This window comes from Capra hircus, chromosome 14 (genome assembly GCF_001704415.2).
Source record: "Capra hircus breed San Clemente chromosome 14, ASM170441v1, whole genome shotgun sequence".
Lineage (NCBI taxonomy): Eukaryota > Metazoa > Chordata > Mammalia > Artiodactyla > Bovidae > Capra > Capra hircus.
This window is the reverse complement of record NC_030821.1, coordinates 46,982,273-47,002,946: the sequence shown is the minus strand read 5'-3', so window position 1 is coordinate 47,002,946 and position 20,674 is coordinate 46,982,273. Positions and strand designations below refer to the sequence as shown.

Sequence of the window (20,674 nt, the reverse complement as noted above, 5' to 3'; positions counted from 1 at the left end):
GGGTAGCAAAGAGTCAGACACAACTGAGCAATTTTCACTTTCACTTTCATATATATATTTATATAGGCTTCCCAGGTGGTGCTAGTGGTAAAGAACCTGCCTGCCAATGCAGGAGACATAAGCTACATAAGGAGGAGGAAATGGCAACCCACTCCATTATTCTTGCCAGAAGAATCTTATGGGCACAGAAGCCTATATATTTGTGTGTGCTGCTGCTAAGTCACTTCAGTCGTGTCCGACTCTGTGTGACCCCATAGACGGCAGCCCACCAGGCTCCCCCGTCCCTGGGATTCTCCAGGCAAGAACACTGGAGTGGGTTGCCATTTCCTTCTCCAATGCAGGAAAGTGAAAAGTGAAAGTGAAGTCACTCAGTCGTGTCTGACTGTTCGCGACCCCATGGACTGCAGCCTACCAGGCTCCCCGTCCATGGGATTTTCCAGGCAAGAGTACTGGAGTGGGGTGACATTGTGTGTATATATATATATTCACCAGCAGATATTTCCATCAAAATGATTAGCTGATGCTACATCACAGGTTAAATCTGTAAGATGATGAAAGTGAAAGTGAAGTCGCTTAGTCATGCCCAACTCTTTGGGACCTCATGGACTGTAGCCTACCAGGCTCCTGAGTCCATGGAGTTTTCCAGGCAAGAGTACTGGAGTGGGTTGCCATTTCCTTCTCCAGGGGATCTTCCCGACCCAGGGATCGAACCCGGGTCTCCCGCATTGCAGGCAGATGCGTTTTACTCTCTGAGCCACCAGGGAAGTAAGATGATGAAACAGGACTAAAACTGTGGTTTCAAACCAGTGCCTCCATGAGTACAACCTGGGGGTTTCTTGAAGGCTCGTGGTAGGCACCTATTGGGTGGTCTGCCCAGTTCCTTCCCTGGGCATGAGCTGCAGAGTCATGATTCATGCAGGACCAAGTGGAGTTCTTTCCATATGGTGGATGGTTCAAGTAACATGTAAACCATAGTCGGCAGGCAGCCAACGCTAAACAAGGGGAGTACAAAAGCCAGGTTATAAAGAAAAAGAGGACTGAAGAAAATAAGAAAATAAGCAGAGAAAAACAGAAAGAAAACTGCTTGAATTTCCGTTCTTGAATTTCCTTTCTTAAGGCTTTCCTTTTGTTCTGCTTTGTTCTTAATACTTTTGTTTTGTTTGCTTAAACTACTTCATGGCAAGTTCCACTACTTGCAATCAAATAAGCTAGAAATATTCAAAGTGTGAAGATGGAGGAAGGTGGGATGGATAGGCAAATGGACAAGGTTTGAAGCCTCACATTCTTATTAGGCTTTGTGATGGGTTGAACTGTCTCCCCTCCAAAAAGACAGGCTGAAGTCCTAATCCTTGGTATCTGTGAATGTGACTTTATTTGGAAGAAGGATCACTACAGTTGCTATCGGGCTTGCCAGGTGGCACTAGTGGTAAAGAACCCACCTGCCAGTGCAGGAGACATAAGAAATGTGGGCTCAGTCGCTGGGTAGGGGAGATTCCTTGGAGGAGGGCATGGCAACCCACTTCAGGATTCTTGCCTGGGGAATGAACAGAAGAGCCTAGCAGGCTACAGTCCGTGGGGTCACAAAAGAGTCGGACATGACTGAAGAGACTTAGCATAGCATAATCCAATATAACTAATGTCCTTATAAGAAGAGAAGAGACAGAGGTGAGGTGGGGAGAATGCCCTGTGACAATATGGTAGAGATCAAAGTGCAGTAGCTCAAATGCCAAGGATTGTCACAGATGTCCAAAAACTAAGAAGAAGCAAGGAAATATTCCTCCAAAGCTTTCAAAGAAAACCCTGCCAATACCCTGACTTGGGACCGCTCGCCTCTGGAACTGTGAGATAGCAAATTTCTGTTGTTTTAAGCCACCCAGTTTATTGTACTGTGTTATAGCAGCCTGGTGGAACTAATACAGGCTTCCAACAAGATGTTCCTGGTTTAAAAAAAAAAAACTGAAAACTACTAAATTCCATATTTTTCAATGTATCTAAAAATTTAACTTAAAAATCCCACTCATGATAAAGCTGGATAAATAAAACCATGACTAATTTATAATTTCCCAGCTAATTAGACTCATATGGGTATCATATACTTGTATAACTATTTTTAGTATCTCTCCTAAAAGTGTCTTCTCACTGTTAATGAAATAAATATTTTAAGTTTTCCATTTTGGTTAAAAGTTACTTTTCCTTTTTAGAATGTCCAAATGTAGGAATAAGGTACATACATATTTTAGTTCATGGTTTTCTTGCAAAACCTAGCATCTCAGCAAAAATTGCTGTTAGCATTTCAAATTTACCATAATTTAAAGGAATGCAGGAAGTATAGTTATGAGAATGGAGCCCTAAAGTGTAATTATTCCAAAGAACTCTTAAATATTATCATTGGAAATTTTTATAATAAAAGTAAACTAACTCTACCATTTATAATAAGATGTTCCTTTGAGAGTCTTAGGAGACCTGATTCCCTCTACAGCTAACAATATAACTAAACATATGTAGTGTTGGTGTTTATAATACGTGGCACTGGTATAATGGTTGCATTTACAGTGTTTTATTATGGACTTGAAGACAGCCAGATAACTTTTTAACCACATCTTTTTAGCAGTATTTACAATAAAAGTGTATTAGAGGTCTATTGTACTTTTCCATTATCAAAGGCCTTTTAAGTATGTGACCCCACCTGACCTACAAAATTACAATTTTAAATAACAGAAAGTAAATATTATCATCTCTGTTTTCTAGTTGAAGAGACTGATGCTTAGTGATCCACCCCAGGTCATACAATTAGTAAAAATTAAAACCAAGTCTTTCAATCCCTGGGTGGGGAAGATCCCTTAGAGAAGGAAATGGTAACCCACTCCAGTATTCTTGCCTAGGAAATCACACGGACAGAGGAGGCTGGTGGGCTACAGTCTATGGGGTCGAAAGAGTTGGACATGACTTAGCAACTAAACAACAACTTCTGACTCTGAATCTAAAATATAGGTTTTATGATGCCAGGATTCTATCTAAACGAGACAGAAGGTTTAGGTAAATACAGAGCTCGCAGCTTCTAAGGAAAAGATAGTGATTCATATCTCAATTCACTTTTTAAAAAAGAGCTAGTACATGCTTTTCTTATCTTGACATGATATCCCTGTAGAAATTCTCATAATCTAAAGAAATTGAAAGACATAGCCTTAGCTTGGCCCTTTAATGTCTGTTTCAGAGGTGCCTACCTAGAAGAGGCCAACCTTGGCCCTGTGGAGAGAGAGGGCTGTGCTTATCCCAGTGGGGCCCCTCAAGAGAGGATACTGGAGTGGCCAGAATTACGACTAATATGATGTAAAGCCCTGAAAACGCCTTCCTCTTCTTTCTGTACACATGAGGCAAGTTGAACAGTTGATAAAAACTACAAAATTACATGAGCTACTTCTTTCTAGATACAGAAAAAACACAGGCAGTAAATTCCAGAAAAAGAAAGGTGGGATTTCTGATTTAAATGTTTTTTTCCCAGGACCGTTATCTCCTTAGGATCAAAATAAGAAGATACTTCACTCTTGCCCATGATCTCTGGTCACATGAAAGATGTATTCCACAGTGCCACTATGGCCAAGAGGCTACATTCTAGAAATACCGGGGGTGCGGTATACTCTTGTGTTTACTCTGAATACATTGGCTTTCCCTAAGAAACATTTTGAAAGATGAACATGACAAGCAAGGAACATTTCATGTTTGGAAGTACAGGAATTTCTGGTACCAGGTTTTCTTATAATTCTTTAGTTTCCTTCAACAACAACAAAACATAAAACCCAATTGAAAAATAGGCAGAAAACCTAAATAGACATTTCTCCAAAGACATACAGATAACCACTAGACACATGAAAAGATGCTCAACATTGCTAATTATTAGAGAAATGCAAGTCAAAACTACAGTGTGGTATCTCCTTATACTGATCATCATTAAAAAGTCTACAAATAACAAATGCTGGAGAGGGTGTGGAGAAAAGGGAACCCTCCTTTCGCTGCTGGTGGGAATGTAAGTTGGTAGAGCCACTATGGAAAACAGTATAGAAGTTCCCCAGAAAATTAAAAATAGAATTACCATATGACTGGGCAATCTCACTCCTGGGCATATATTTAGACAAAACTGTAATTCAAAAAGATACATGCACACCTATGTTCACAGCAGCACTATTCACAATAACAAAAACAAGAAAACAACCTAAATGTCCATCAACAGATGAGTGGACAAAGAAGCTGTGGTGCATTTATATACTGGAATATTACTTGGTCATAAAAAAGCATGAAATAATGCCATTGACAGCAACATGGATGAACCTAGAGATCATCATACTAAGTGAACTAAATCAGAAAGACAAATACCACATGATATCAATCATATGCAAAATCCAAAATATGACATAAATGAACCTATTTACAAAGCAGAAACAGACTCACAGACATAGAAAATAGACTTCTGGTTGCCAAGGCGGGTGGGGAGGGATGGACTGGGAATTCGGGGGGTTTGCAGATGCGAACTATCACATATCGAATGGATAAACAATAAGGTCCTACTGTATAGCACAAGGACCTATATTTAATATCCTGGGATAAACCCTAATGGAAAAGAATATAAAGAAGGAATGTATATATGTGTATAGCTGAGTCACTTTGCTGTACAGTGGAAATGAACATAACATTGTAAATCAAGTATACTTCAATAAAAAATAAATTTAAAAAATCCTTTAGCTTCCTGAGTTACCTTATTACTTTCAGCTAAGTTCTAGGCCCTTTTCCTATCTTGAGCCTGTTTCCCCACTTTCTGAAGGAAAGGGGAAACCTGAGAGCCAAAGAAAGTGAGCCTGGAGGAGCCCACCTGAGGCCCCCCACACAGGGACCTTTGGAAAACTGCTCGCCCTTCGTGGTTGAGTAGGCAGGGGCCAAATGGCCCGGAAACTGCTTCTCCAATGCCACACACCGTTTGCCCTGGAGAAACATCACTCCCTAGTTTTCTACCTCCGAGGCTGCCAACTATCTTTCAAGAATAAAACTGCTTCACTCTTCACGGGACAAAACACCTCTGAATGGTATGGAATAAGATGGCCCAATAAACACCATTTTGTTAGGATAGGCAAACAAAGTTGAATCATTATATTCTTTACCTATTTGTTTTTTATTTGTTTCAAGTCAGTTAATTTCTCTCAGTAGTAAATGAGAATTGGCAGAATATAAAATCTCCAAAGAAATATTACCTGCAGCATTTATTTGTTGAAACTGTTAGTGATTTGCCAACACTCTGACTTGTCTCAATGAAAGGAGCAAAATTACATAAAAGGAGTAAAAAGTAGTAAGTTATTCTGCATTTATTTTTCACTTACTTGATATGCACTACAGAACTATTTTTCATACAATAAGAAAACCGAGCATCAGAGGCCCATAACAAGTTTAAAAGGACAAACAAATTAAACGTGTTAAGGGTACTTTTCCATTTAGGGTGAAAGCTACACCGAACAGAATGATCTCGAAGTGCTTTCTGTGAATTACCTCACAAGATGATTTAGGAGATCCATAAAACACACTCTGTAATTGCATACAGTATGACTGCAAAAGCACCTTGATAGCACTTGACCCTGTGTTATTAAAATCTTAATCCATTAGCTGTTACTGCTTATTACATAACAACCAGTAGGTCTTGTAAAACACACATTTACAGGAACCACAACAGCATTACTAAAGATCATACTTCAGGTTTGTAATAATTCTATGGTGAACAAAGCTGAGGTATGAAACCACAGGACTGAAAAGCATCATAACTGATCTGAGACTTTCAAAGGCAAAGTCACGGAATGCCACCTCAAATACTGCTACGGAAAGTTTCCAAGAAAACAACTTTTTACTTACTGAAATAAGTTTTTTTTTTAATTAAAATTGATTGACTTTTTCAAGTTCAAAATCACTCACAGGTTATTTATAAAATAATCCCTAACTGGGGATATTTGCTTATGTGCCAAAAGAAGCTTGCTTTCTTCCTAGTATGAACCTGAGGAAAATTTACAAACCCTTTTTCTTGTGCTCACAAGATAAACAAACAAAATAAAACCAAAGGCTCTCCTTAATTTAAAGCCCACTCAAGAGTTTATCAAACTGTGAAACTACCAAACATTTTATTTTTTTACCACACATAATGTGTGCACGCATGCGCACACACACACACAGACATGTGTGTTCATCAAAACAAATACGTACAAAACAATCCAAACTTAGACATTAATTTCAAGTTTCATGAGACAAATACATGTTTTCCCTGAGGCAAAGGAAAATAGAAGTCTAAAAATTACATTAAGCATATTGGTAAAATTAAATAATACTAAAGGTTAGCTTTTTACTCTAGAAGTCTACTTTTGATAACTGATACCTTTAAGGAAGATATAAATTAGGTTTGGTTGATGAAATAGCACACTACTTAATTCATAACTCTAAAAATCATTAAAAATTGGGACAGAGCTTTTGAGGAATTTCCAGACACTCAAGTTACAACAAAAATAGTAATTACGATTTTAAGAGCAATAACTCTTGCCTTAGGACTGACATTCTGTTTACTTACAGACTGTCCATTTATCCCCCGGGGGTCTTCCATTGAAGATTTCTTCTTCCGAATTATATATGGGCTATTAGCTCCACACTTCTTCAAAGACTTCCAACACCCCAGCACCTGTGATGAACAGAGCATCAAGCAGCCGTATTAATTGTGTAGCATGAAATTAAGGACCGATCTTTACATCTGCAGCTTTCCATTCACTAGCATGTATACACAAGTCAGGAATGCTTACCTTCACTGAATGAATCTTTAAAATAAATATTATGGGCTCACTGTTTATCACAGTCTACATGAGCCAAATGTGGCCGAATTATAGCTCAGTGTGTCTGCTGTCAGCAGCTGCAGCCCAAGTCAAAAAAAAAGAATGAAGAGGGCAGTGAGGGAGCTTTCCACACACATTATTTCTGAGCCCAACTATCCAAGAGCCTTTTTTTCTTTTCTTTTTTCTTTTTGAAATTGGTTTCTCCACACTATCTATCAACGTCAGCTGTACCACAATGCCAAGAGGAAATACTAACAAAGAAATATGATTGTAGTCTGAGGGAGAATAAAAGAGAAAAATCTAGAGTTGAGTGTTTTACCCTCAGGGCAAGGATATTATTATACTATTTCTTAGCAAGTTTACTTAGGTCACAGTTTCATGGTTGATCAATTCTGAAACTTCAAGAGACTCAACACCTTCAAGAAGAGTGGGATTAGGGGATGCTGCATGATATAGATGACGAATGTAGTATTTTGAAATATATTCTATGGTTAGTTATCTTCAAATAGTATTAATATAGCCACAAGGCTGCCTAATTTCATTTCCTAACTCTCAGAATTAATTTTCATACTCAAGTTCAAATGAGGAACCAACAGAAGTTCTCAGTTTTTCTTGCTTGGTCTTAGCAACTAAGAAATTAATCTATACTCCTCACATCAACTTCAACACAGATATTTAAATAGACATGAAAATTTAAGCAAAAAAAAAAAAGAGAATCTTAGTATCACCTAAGGTAATATTACAGAACAGAGAACATACAGTCATGTAAACTTCAGAATCACTTCTTATAAAAGTACTTGAACTTCTGCCTGTAGGCATGGTAAGAAAACCACTACAGTAGAAGTTCAGAGATCTGAATTCAGGTTCTGACTCTACCACTAACAAGTGGAATAACCTCGGGCAAATGATTTTGGTTCCCTGAGCCTCAGTTTATTATTTGCAAAATGGGAGACTTGAACTGGATGAGAGCTTAGATTTTAGATTTATAATTTAATGAAAGTATGCATTTACACACGATTTTCAGGTAAAATATTCCAAGCTTGGCTCATTTGGGATGTAATTTTGAAATGCTGGAGTAATTCTCATTTATAATACGATTTTTTGCTCACAATTATCAAGATTGGAAAACATATGCCTTATTCACTGTAAGCACAAAAGTGATGCTTTTTGGACAATATAAGACATAAATAACTAGCTCCTAAAATCTGGACAGTCCTTAGTAGAGCAGAATATTCCTGTAGTTTTAACAAAAAACAATGTCAGTAAATAAAAATCATATGGATCTATTTAAGTCCTGCTAACCCCAAAAAACACACTACACACCTCTATTTTGAATTGCACAAAATTTCAAAACCAAATCTTAAAATCTACCGCCATTGCTTTCAGAGGATTTCTTGCCTAATTAGGGAAGAGATATTATAGAAACCAGAGTTTTGTGTCCGCCACCCCCCCCCCATGGCTTTCTTTACTCTCTGGAGGCAAGTTAACATTTGCAGGTGATAAAGTAGTGTTTTAAAATAATGATAGTAATTCTGCCTTACATTGGTAAAATGCTTTACAGTTTACAAAATGTTTTCACATAAATCTCCCACAGTGCATTTATATGTGGTGAGACAAAGTCCAGTTTCATTCCTCACAGAAGGGGGCAGGCCCAGGATAAAGTCCCCTCTGATTTCCCCTAAATTCCCATCCTTTCCATACCTGTCCTGAGAACATGTTTCAATCAAAGCCTGTATATTTGATATTCCAGGATTATTTCCCATGTGTTTCTTTTCCATATTTCCATATTGAACTTACTGAACAGTTTAAGGTATTAAGAATGGTCAAGTTACATGAGCATGAAAGGTATTTCATCTGTCATTTTATTTCTTCTGAAGACGAAACTATTCTGTACAAAATGCTATGTTTGTTATTGTTTCCTGGGCTAAAAAGAGAAGATTGAGATTATTGAGAAGCCAAAAGAGTCAGCATTCATCTAGTTCAGGTAGATGTCTCCACTAAGAAAGACTACGACTCACAAATCACAAAATCACAGAGACCCATGGACTTTATTTACAAATCCTCCTGCTTGCTAAATCAGCATAGTTGTTTCCAGATTTCTACATGTCAATCCAAACCATGAAATATATGCCATGACTGGGTCTACTGATATTTAGGAGCCTGGCTCTGGTAAGCCCTTAATTCCCGTGTTGGACTTGGTCTTTCATGGTTTATAAATAAGCCTGCCCCGATTATAGCACTTATCTAATGAGACTGTCATTATTTCTATACCTGTCTCCACCAGCAGATTGTAGCTCCATGAGGCCTAGGACCATGCTTCCCTCTCTTGTTCTGATCACATATGGCACTCATTAAATATTTTGAATGAATGAATGAATATTATTGATACATAACAACTTCTGACTACATGTAAACTATGAGCTAGAAGTAGATGAGTAGTTAAATGGTGGTGCTATCATTCAATCAACTTAAAAATGACTCATCACATTTTAGGTCTTCAACATTTGTTCAAATACCCTAAGAAACATGCTCAAGCAAAAACAGGTTAGTTGATTCCTATCTATCTACCTGCTTACCTACATATTACACACATAGAGAACAGCTATTCATAAAACTATATAGACCTAAAGAGTACTTAGAGTTGAACTTCAAAGAGATTTTGTCTAAACTAAGGTGGTTCCTAGAAAAAAAGGAATAGAAGAATGTCCAAGGAGGTTGATCTAAGTGTAGGATGGAGAGGAAAGATGCATGCTGATGGAAGGATTGGTGACATGAAATTTATGGAGATTTGTAAAGCAGTATGGACAGGTGTCGTGGAGAAGGAAACAGCAACCCACTCCAGTATTCTTGCCTGGAGAATCCCATGGACGGAGGAGCTTGGTGGGTTACAGTCCACGGGTCGCAAAGAGTCAGACACGACTGAGTGACTTCACTTTCACTTTTACTTATGGACAGGTGTTGTGGTATCAAAAGTGTCCCCTCAAGGCCAGGTGCCATAAGCCAATCCATATACATTGCATTCACAGCCCCAAGCCATGTGCCCAACTTGGCACCTGGTGCTGAGCAGAAGCAGGCAGATGGCAAGTGGGACAGTGGGAGGATCTGGGCAAGAAGAAACAGGAAGTACTGACTCTGAACTGACCTTTCCAGCACCTGAGGGAGCTATGCCTTCTTCAGTCCCAATCCTCTGGACTGTTGATGAAACACCATGAAATGTAAACTTACAGAGACTCTTCTGACACAAGATTAATGGAAGCCTTAAGAATTTCCTTTATATATGGCACTCTTGGGGGAGTGGGGTAGGAAGGAGCCGAAATCATTGTAGACACACCAGCAAAGAAACAATGGCAAATAAATGTTAGATGTATATGCTGATACAAGATGCTACGGAAAATACCAAATCAATACTACAATTTGACAAATCTTGCAATCACATAAGACCCCCTTTAGGGGCCCAAAGGCATTATGAAATTGTACCCCTGGTGATTACATTACAATAATACCTCAGTTCAGTTCAGTTCAGTCGCTCAGTTGTGTCCGACTCTTTGCAACCCCATGAACTGCAGCACACCAGGCCTCCCTGTCCATCACCAACTCCCGGAGTTCACTCAGATTCATGGCCATCGAGTCAGTGATGCCATCCAGCCATCTCATCCTTGGTCATCCCCTTCTCCTCCTGCCCCCAATCCCTCCCAGCATCAAAGTCTTTTCCAATGAGTCAACTCTTCGCATGAGGTGGCCAAAGTACTGGAGTTTCAGCTTCAGCATCATTCCCTCCAAAGAAATCCCAGGGCTGATCTCTTTCAGAATGGACTGGTTGGATCTCCTTGCAGTCCAAGGGACTTTCAAGAGTCTTCTCCAACACTACAGTTCAAAAGCATCAATTCTTCGGCGCTCAGCCTTCTTCACAGTCCAACTCTCACATCCATACATGACCACAGAAAAAACCATAGCCTTGACTAGATGGACCTTAGTCAGCAAAGCAATGTCTCTGTTTTTGAATATGCTATCTAGGTTGGCCATAACTTTTCTTCCAAGGAGTAAGCTATAGACCCATTTTTGGAAGTGTATTTCATATACTACCGCAACTAACAAGCTTATTGTTAAAATACAGAATAGTTCTAGATACAGAAACTTTTTTGAGGCTTCCCTAGCGGTTCAGTTGGTAAAGAGTCCATCTGCAGTGCGGGTAGACCCAGGTTCAATCACTAGGTCGGAAAGATCCCCTGGAGAAGGAAATGGCAACCCACTCCAGTATTCTTGCATGGAGAATTCCATGGACACAGGAGCCTGGTGGGCTACAGACAATGGGGTCACAAATATAGGAGAAAAATACATCTATTCCATGCATTCCTGCTATAATTTAAACTCTTCCCAATTCTATAAACCCTTGCTACTTAAAAAAAAAAAAGAAAAATGGGTTCTGTAAGCCGATATTCACCACTCCACATTGACACTTCCTATTCTTTTCCACCCATTTTCCAACTGCCAGGCAGTTGATAAAATAAACAACAGCACCTTATTTTACCTGTAAAAATTGTCTTACTTTTACTTTAGTTCTAGCTCATCACAAGTGTAAGTAGTGTGCAGTGTAGTAGCATATGTGCTCAGTTGTGTCTGACTCTTTGCGACCCCAGGGACTGTAGCTACCAGGCTCCTCTGCCCATGGGATTTCCCAGGCAAGAATATTGGAGTGGATTGCCATTTTCCTCCTCCAGGGGATCTTTCTGACCCAGGGCTCAAACCTGCATCTCTTGAGTCTCCTGCATTGGCAGGCAGATTCTTTGCCATCTTCAAAAACATTCTGACTATTGTCAGATCAAAAGATTGGAAAACGAGAAGCTGAAATAAGTGTGCCAGTTACAGAGCCATGAAATAGAGGAAGGGTCTAGTTAGGCAGGTGGATGGAACAGACTTTCCAGATTGAAGAAAAACAAGGTGAGGGTGCAGGTGGGGATTAATATGATTGGGAGGAAAATAATCCTTTCAAAATTTTTATACAACACATATATTTAAATTTTTCCTGCTGGTTCTAAAAAAAAAGGGGGGGTTTAGTTTAGATGACATATAAATCATCTCTAATGAACCAGAGACCCATCAGACACTGTTAGTAACTTGCAGCTCTTTGGATGAAAGAGTATTTTCATTACAACACACCATCACTTTCATCTTTGCCTTCTCACCAAGTGTTGAGTTTTCTAACATTCCTGAGAAGCAGAAGGAAACTAGCGGCTGAACACTGCTTTGTAGAAAAGAAAAGGGCTATTCTGAAATATGTCCCCAGAAGACCACAACTGCAGATTGAATAAACATATCAAATCAAGGGGTCTTTAAGAAAATTTACAAACAGAAGCCTGCAGTGAAATGAACCATTGGATAAATGACCTCCAGAGACTTCTTCAACTCACTATTCCATGAACGGCTGTGTCTCAAGGTGGCTTCTTCTTTGCTTTCCTCACCTTCTTCAGAAATACAGTTATATCAGGGGAAACAGAGATTTGGCATGCTCAGGTGAGTCAGATTCAAAAACCAGATTCTCACTGACCTTTCCAGTTGTTGGAAGGACCACACTCCCCAACCACAGAAGCCATTAAGGAAAATCAAGCTCAGCTCTATGTTGGTGAAATTCTATGGCTGGGGATGCAATTTCTATAGAAATAAATGTTGACAAGCTTATTTGCTTTTATAGCTTTTCCACTGATTCACTGGTGCTGCTATTCTAATGTTTGAAGTATGAAGCCTCTGTTCTTTACAGAATGTCTGAATAAATATGACCAGATTTGTGTTTCCACCATATGCAACTTCCTTCAGAGGAAGAATATAAGATAAGGGGATAACCCAATGAGCTGACACTAATTAGGAAAATGATGATATGTGTTTATTCACTAACTAAAGTTGAATTCAAGCTTTGTTTCCAAGAGTATTAGACCTACACACTATTTCATTGTAGTACTTTCTACATTATAAAGAAAACTCTAAACACACCTGTAATTCCATCAACCCAACATGTCTGTATGCATACACAATTTTATATAGCTGTAATCAGAGCAAATATTCACACTTGTGTTTCTCTGGTTTCTCTTATCATTTCCTAAGTATTTTACAGTCTGTACACTTATTATTTTAATGCCTGTGTAATATTCCATCAGGGAGATGTTTCCATAAAGTGGGATATTTGGGAATTTTTTCCGCTCTTTCACTATAGCATATAACACTTCAATATCTTTATTCAACAGGTTTTTTCCCTTCTTTTAATTATTTCTTTAAGCATAAATTCCAAATAGAATAATTAAAGGATCAAGAGGTATGATAGCTAAAAATGCTAATTCTTTTCAAGTCAAATTCACTTATTTGGATTTTTCTCTCATAACAACACTGACCCTAGTGGAAGGATGAAACACAGCACTCATATTTATAAAATATTCCAATAAAGTTGCTACAAAAGAATCTGTAATCTTGACAACATTCATGAACCTCCCTATATCAGAGATTACCAAATTTTTGTCTTCATGACAAACTTTTGCATATTAAAACTATTGCAGGGTATTTCAAAGCTTAACTAAATCATTGATATAGGCATCACTATGCTGACAAACGTAGGCATGGTTATCACACTCGTCACCTGCTTTCTTTCACTCAACATTGCTTTTGGAATAGAATCTGTTCTCACAGATTCAAGACAAAAAGTCAATGTGGGGGGACTATACTCAGCATTTTTTAATAACGTATAAGGAAAAACATGTTATTACAAACGTTATCACACCTGGGCTTCCCAGGTGGCGCTAGTGGTAAAGATCCCGCCTGCCAATACAGGAGACCTGGCTTTAATCCCTGGGTCAGGAAGATCTCCTGGAGAAAGGAATAGCAATCCACTCCAGTGTTCTTGCCTGGAGAATCCCATAGATAGAGGAGCCTGGCCTGCTACAGATCATGGGGTCACAATGAATCAGACACTACTGAAGCAACTTAGCATAAGGAAAAAGGATCTGAAAAATAGATGTATCTATATGTATGTATAACTGAATCATTTAGCTAGCTGTATACCTGAAACTATCATATTATAAATCAACTATACTTCAATTTTTAAAAATCTTAAAAAAAATTTTTTTTAATTAAAAAAAGTCAAAACACATTTCAGTAAACATGGGATCTTTTTACCATTTTTCTAATCATTTTCCCTCTTACCTTCAGCAAGGTAACTCACCATGTCACATGACTTAGTTGGTTGAGTCTCACAGCCATTGTTGTAAAATAATTTCTACTGAAGCACAGAAGAAGTCAATGTTTCCCACAATGGCAACTGGTTGCAAGCCCATGAGGGACTGGAGGAGAGGTGTGATATATAATAGCACAATGCTTGAGAACTACAGGCCCATAAATCTTTTATGTCATAAAGAAATTCAAGCATCTAAGAAAAAAATCTCAACCATAATTCCACGTGACAAACTCATCTAAAATTTCACCAGGCTGTTGTATCAGTTCTGCTGCAGTTATTGAATCTGGGGCATTGCTAGTCCTCCACAGACACTGTTTGTCCACTATGGATCACAGAAACAGTTTCTCAGCCTCCCAAGACTCTAGTTTTACTTTTAAAATAACTTCTGCTCTTGAACAACTGGTAGCAAACTAAACTGGTTCCATTCAATGGCTGTTCGCTACTGTCCAAATAACTATAACTAGATGGTGAATTTTCTTACTTTATTCAAGGAAAAGTGGATCTGAAATAGCTACTCCTTTGCTTTTACACAGAAAGCTCTACCATCAAATACCTCTGAAGATGTTAAACATACATCACCAAAACTCATCCATAGGGGTGGAAAGCAGGGGAGTAGACCTAGGGATAAAGATGTGGGTGGGGTGGGGTTGGACTACAGAGGGCATGAGGGAACTTCCCAGGTGGCTCAGTTGGTGAAGGATCCATCTGCCATGCAGGAGACCTGGGTTCCATCAGATCCTCTGGAGAAGGAAATGGCTACTCACTCCAGTACTCTTGCCTGGGAAATCTCATGGGCAGAGGAGCCTGGCGGGCTACAGTTCAGGGGTCACAAAAGAGTCAGACACAACTTGGAGACTAAACCACCACCAGAAACGTTCTATATCTTAATGGCCATGATCATGTGAGTATATATAATTGTTCAAATTCATTGACCTACACACTTTATAAAGTTGATTTTTTTAATGTGCCAAAATTTATATCTCGTATCAATTGTCAACCTCCTTTTTCCCCACTACCATTAATGAAGCCACAAACGGTGTTGACAGTGATTGCCTTCTTCATCAGGGATGGTAAGTTCTTGCCCCTCCAAATCAAACATGACATCAGTGCTGGTCTTTATCCAAATGTTCACCTACCAACACTCCCCCCTAAGGCATGCAACACCTATTTCTGCTTGACTGCTTAATCCACAATAAGTTCAGCTGTCCAGAACAAAAAAGCAGTTTTAGTCACAAAAATAAGGTGCAAACATATTTCTCAGGCTCTGATGTCACTTCTTTTTCTTTCATTTCTTGCTAAAATTCAAAGGCAATTTTAACCATGGATGGAGGCAGAGACAAACAGTCAGCTCACTACATAATGTATTTACTATAGGGGACCCAGATTCCTCATTAGACCTTAGGATGCATGCAGATTACATATGCAGTTCAGGAGGAACTGGGGAATAAATGCCTCGCTGCTCTTTTACCCTTGACAATCACAAGCAACGTTAAGCAAAGCAATTTCCTCATTTCCTGGCTGCTGACTCTTACTTTTAGTTGCACCTTGACAAGAGTAAGGATTGCTTGCTGCAGAATAAGACTGCGGGATTGCAGTCTCAGAGGCCAAAACACAAAAACAAAGACAGTGATAGAGAAAGCATTAAGTGGTCAGAAAAAAAGGCACTGACTCAAGGTTTCTTTGGATTTTGCTCTTCTTAAAATCAAAGAACAACTTACATTAGAGCAAACCTTGAAATGGTTAACAAAGCCCTCTCTCCTAAATTCACTAAGAGAAGAGCTACCGGGTGACATAATGTAATGGGAATATACATGGTATGGGATGTTGTGATGGAGCCACAGAAGAAAGCTGTGGAAACTAAGTTCCATTTAGGGCAGGAATCACCCGAAGCCTCCCTGACTAACAGCCAACTTGCTTCTGCATCTTTGCTTCTGGGGACAGAAATTCACCAACTTGGCATGCCACTTGGTGTACAGCTGGAAGGTTTAACATTTACGAGCCTTCCCCTTGTACTGAGCTGAAATAGACCTATCAACACCCTCTCTTCTAGGGTCCATTTTTCTTCTGCACCATCACGGATGTATTTTAATATGCCCCTGATACAAAGTAATCCCTGAAACATCAGAAGATTACGATGATATTTCCTAAGATTACAATCCAATCTCCTCTCAAGTCCCCAAATTTAATTACTCATCTTTTTAGAAATTAGTTAATGCTCTGATTCCCCTCCCCACCCAACCCCCACCACAACATGTCTGTGGTCAGTGGCCTCTGGAGCCAAACACTACCAGCGCTTATGAGCTTAGGGACACACAAACTCTTCTGAAAAAGATCTGAGATAGCCATTCAGTTTTGTGTAATATGCCAACCTCAAAACCATTCCATTAGTTTCCTTTTTTGAAGTCACTGGTAGAAATGATGAAGAACAGAAAGCCCCAGACAGCTAGTCCTGATGCAGCCAAGGGGAGAGAAAAAGACGTAGCGAATGTAGGGAGGGATCTGAGTCAGTTATTCTGTCACTCATCAACTCTGTAATCTCGGAAAAATTAATGAACCTCTTGGAACTTGTTTCTTTTTTTTTTCCCCACTGTCTTGCATTTATTCACACAGACAAGCATTGATACAAATAATAAACACTGCTTTAAATACAAATAAATGGCTCTGGTTTCTAAATAAAACAACTCTAGATAATTCAAAATTAAGTATATTCTAAGTTCCTATTAAAAATAGAAGACTATTTTGCATTAAGTCATGTTTCACCATAACTTTTAGAGGAACTTAAGGATAAAACACTGAATTCTATACTTTTAGAAGTCACCAGCAAAATGGGAGATAATTCTCCCACCTCCCTGAATTTTCCTCTAAACAGAAAGAGAGTTACTTGCATCACAGTCTGAGTTCATAAATGAAGGAAGAATAACATTTAAAGATATTGGAAAAATGTTACCTAGGGAAAGGTTATAAGAATTTCTTTGAACACCTTCTGTGAATTATGAAACCTCACTATGCTTAAGTTTTGGTTCAAGTTTCTTAAATTAATTTATACTTATGAAAGAAAGAAATGTTAGTCACTCAGTCGTGTCTGACTCTTTGGGATCCTATGGACTGTAGGCTGCCAGGCTCCTCTGTCCATGGAATTCTCTAGGCAAGAACACTGGAGTTGGTTGCCATTCCCTTCTCCAGATGATCTTCCCAACTCAGGGATGGAACTCGGGTCTCCTGCGTTGCAGGCAGATTCCTCTGTCCGAGCCACCAGGGCAGCTCATTTAAACTCATAGGAAAACTTGATGAGCTTGCTTCTTTATCTATACAATGACACCAATAATATATAATAGGATGGAGAAGGTTGATAATAAATCCTACACATAGTACATGCTCAATAAATGTGAGTGGATGATAATAATCATTTAGTAAAGGATGAAAGGTCATAAAACTATAACGCACTACGCTTCATCATTTCTAGTTTCTTACACACCGAAATTATCATAAGTCAATTGTGTAAGGATAGCTGGATACTTCAGTATTTCAGGTTACTAAGACAATTAGTGCAACAATCTTGTTCTTGTTATGCTCCCTCTCTTTAATTACCTTTTATGAACATTTTGACGTTTTTATAAGCTAAATAATCCTACTAATTGATGTTTTCATACTTATTTTGTAACATCTTATATTAACACTTTCCTCTGCCTTTTCCCCCACGGCCTTCATATGTTCCAAATTGTGAAACATGTTAGCTTCTGCTCTCTTCCAAATAGGGAACAATCTGACTTAGTCCATTTGGCCTGACATCAAAGCCCTTTCCAGTCTGTCCCCAGCTGAGGTCCCTCTGCATCTCTCCTGTGTCCGGGCTTCCTACTCACCTGCAGTTTCCCCAGACTGTTTCCCAATGCCCTTAGTGATGAAAGCTCTCTACTCAGAGGACACACCTTCCACCCAGATTGCTAAACAGCCTTCAAGGCCCATGCAGTCCTGCGTCCAGGAAGCCTGTTCGTATATTTCCCCATCCAAGTGCTAGTCCTATGAGTCACAATTGTCCACCAAACCGCTCCTTCAGGGCAGAAACCATCTGAATCCATGTAACAAGATGTTCAGTATATGGCACATTTCCCAGTGCTAGGCTAAATGGACAGTTCTGAGCTAGAGACAGAGGACATTCAGGGTTCTAGGGTCTCTGAACAGGATGGAGGAAGGCCTTCCTTGGCCTCCATGGACATCCTGCTCCTCCATCAGTCCTGCTCTTCCCATTTACCCGGCATCCTCAGTGCTGACACCACTGATTCTTTGGAATATATAATCAACTTACATTTCTTAACAGGTCTGAGATCTTCTCTCACCCAATTTTTCCCCCAAGATCTGGACATATTTTATTTTATAATTGGGAGAAATTTGCTTTACAATGTTGTGTTGGGTTTTCACACTACAACTCAAATCAGCCATGCTGTGCTTGGTGGCTCAGTCGTGTGTGACTCTTTGCAAGCCCATGGACGGTAGCCGGCCAGGCTCCCCTGTCCATGGAGATTTTCCAGGCAAGAATACTGGAGTGGGTTGCCATGCCCTCCTCCAGGGGATCTTCCCAACCCAGGGATCCAGCCCAGGTCTCCTGCATTGCAGGCAAATCACCCATAATTACACATATATCACCTCCCTCTTGAACTTCCATCCTGTCCTCCCCATTCCACCTCTCTAGGCTGTCACAGAGCGCCAGGTTGGGCTCCCTGTGCTATACAGCAACTTTGTACCAGCTTCTAGAAGCCTTGAGTTTTAGGAAATGACTTACCTAGCTAGTGTTAGTCAGTCTGGCTCCCAGAACAACAACAACAAAAAAAAGTAGGTGTAATTGGCTTTGGAGGGCATGGCAACCCACTCCAGTATTCTTGCCTGGAGAATCCCTATGGACAGAGGAGCCTGGCCGGCTACCGTCCATGGGCTTGCAGAGAATCAGACACAACTGAGCCACCAAGCACAGCATGGCCGATTTGAGTTGTAGTGTGGAAACCCAACACAACATTGTAAAGCAAATTTCTTCCAATTATAAAATAAAATATGTCCAGATTTAGGGGGGAAAAATTTGGATGAGAGACGATCTCAATCGAAGTAAACAATGATAGTTGTTTATAACATTTGAATCATTCTCACCTTCCTCCGTCCATCTTCATCAAAGCTAAAGCAGAGATCCTGTTTATTTTTTCTCGCTTCCCTAATTATTCATAGAATCATAATACCTCACCCGCGTTGACCTCCTCCAAGTCATCTGCTACTTCTTTTAACTGGTCTCTTTGAATTGGACCAAACAATCCACTTTGGGCCAAAAGACATAACTCCAGGGGCTACAACTCACTAAATGTTCGTTTGTCCAGACTGCTCCCCAAATATTTCCTATCACTGGAGCTTCAAGCACAAGCACCCGTCCAAGAGAGCAATCGCAACAGCAAATAAGGCCAAGATGACCGGCCCCCCTTTCCGTCCCCCGACTTCCCCATCAGTCATCACCTCCCCTCAAAGAAAACCCACCGGCCCCAGACACAGCCCTCACGTGAAGCGCCCTGATGCCGCCGAGGGCCGGGGCGAGGCCCGCGTCCCCCAGCTGCTCGCCCGACGCGCGTCCCCATTATTGCGCGCGCGCCGCCGCACCCTTCCAGGTGGCTCCGCGTACCTGGCGGCGGTGCCCACGCCGAGAAGGAGGCCGAGGCGGCGGCGGCGCGGGGGGCGCGTGGCAGGCGGCGCGCGCGCGATCACAGGCAGGGGTCGGGGCGCCGCGCCTGGCTGCACCCACTTCTCTTCCCCCCACCAACGCCCCCCAGACGCGATCGCCACCCTCCTGGCGCGGGTGGGGCCGCGGGCGTCGTGGCCCCGGGCTCTCTCGGCTGCGGCCTCGGAGCCCAAGGGTCAGATTTCTTTTCACAACAAAGTCTCCTGGTCCCCGCAACCCCACTGGAGGCCAAAGCCGGCCGGGCGGCCCGGGCAGGGGCGGGAGCGCGGCCGCCGGGGGCCAAGGTGGGAAGGGAGCGCGCGAGGGGAGGGTGGCCGGCGACCGGGCCCGGCGGCTGGACTTACTCGGGTCACAACTTCGGCGACGCGGGGCCGAGGAACCGGTTCTTCCAAAACCAAACCGAAAATGGGTAACGGAGAGGCCGAGGCAAGAGGGGTTCTGTGCTGGTGTTTAGGGCCAAAACTGCTCTGGCTTCCAGAAATTCGAGCCAGTGGAAGCTTTTTTCTTTCTTTCCTTCTGAAATGCGCCTGTGCCTCCTGGTCGCGGGCCGCCCTTGGCGCGGCTCTAAGTGCTCAGCGACGCGGGGGCCGGTACTGGCGAGGGGAACCCTCCTTCCAGCACCCCGGGTCTTCGCAGTACCCCCTTCCCCTCCAACCGCCCTCCCCCCAACCCCCTCACTGGGCTCCAACTACCCTCGCCCGCAACCTGGAGTCTGGGCCTGCTGCCCACTCCCCCAGGGGTGACTCGGACGCCTGGGCCCTCGCGATGTTTCCACTGAGCCAAAGGGTGGTGGGGTTTTCTCTGTTAACAAGAAGGAACTAGGTGGAGGTGGGTGGAGTGACACGGTGATTTTTTTTTTCATGGTGGGGTGGGGAGGGTATAAAGGAATAAGCAGTCCAA

At 41.1% G+C, this 20,674-nt stretch overlaps 1 protein-coding gene across 1 annotated transcript in view; it reads right to left on the bottom strand.

Moving 5' to 3' along the window:
• The window catches only part of EYA1 (EYA transcriptional coactivator and phosphatase 1), a 376,069-nt gene extending 355,871 nt beyond the window's left edge, over positions 1–20,198 (bottom strand). Inside the window, exons 1-2 of the mRNA XM_018058424.1 lie at positions 20,119–20,198; positions 6,593–6,700 (exon numbers count right to left, since the gene is read on the bottom strand). Coding sequence (XP_017913913.1) covers positions 6,593–6,625 — 33 coding nt within the window. The 5' untranslated portion in view covers positions 6,626–6,700; positions 20,119–20,198. The remainder of the gene's footprint in view (positions 1–6,592; positions 6,701–20,118) is intronic.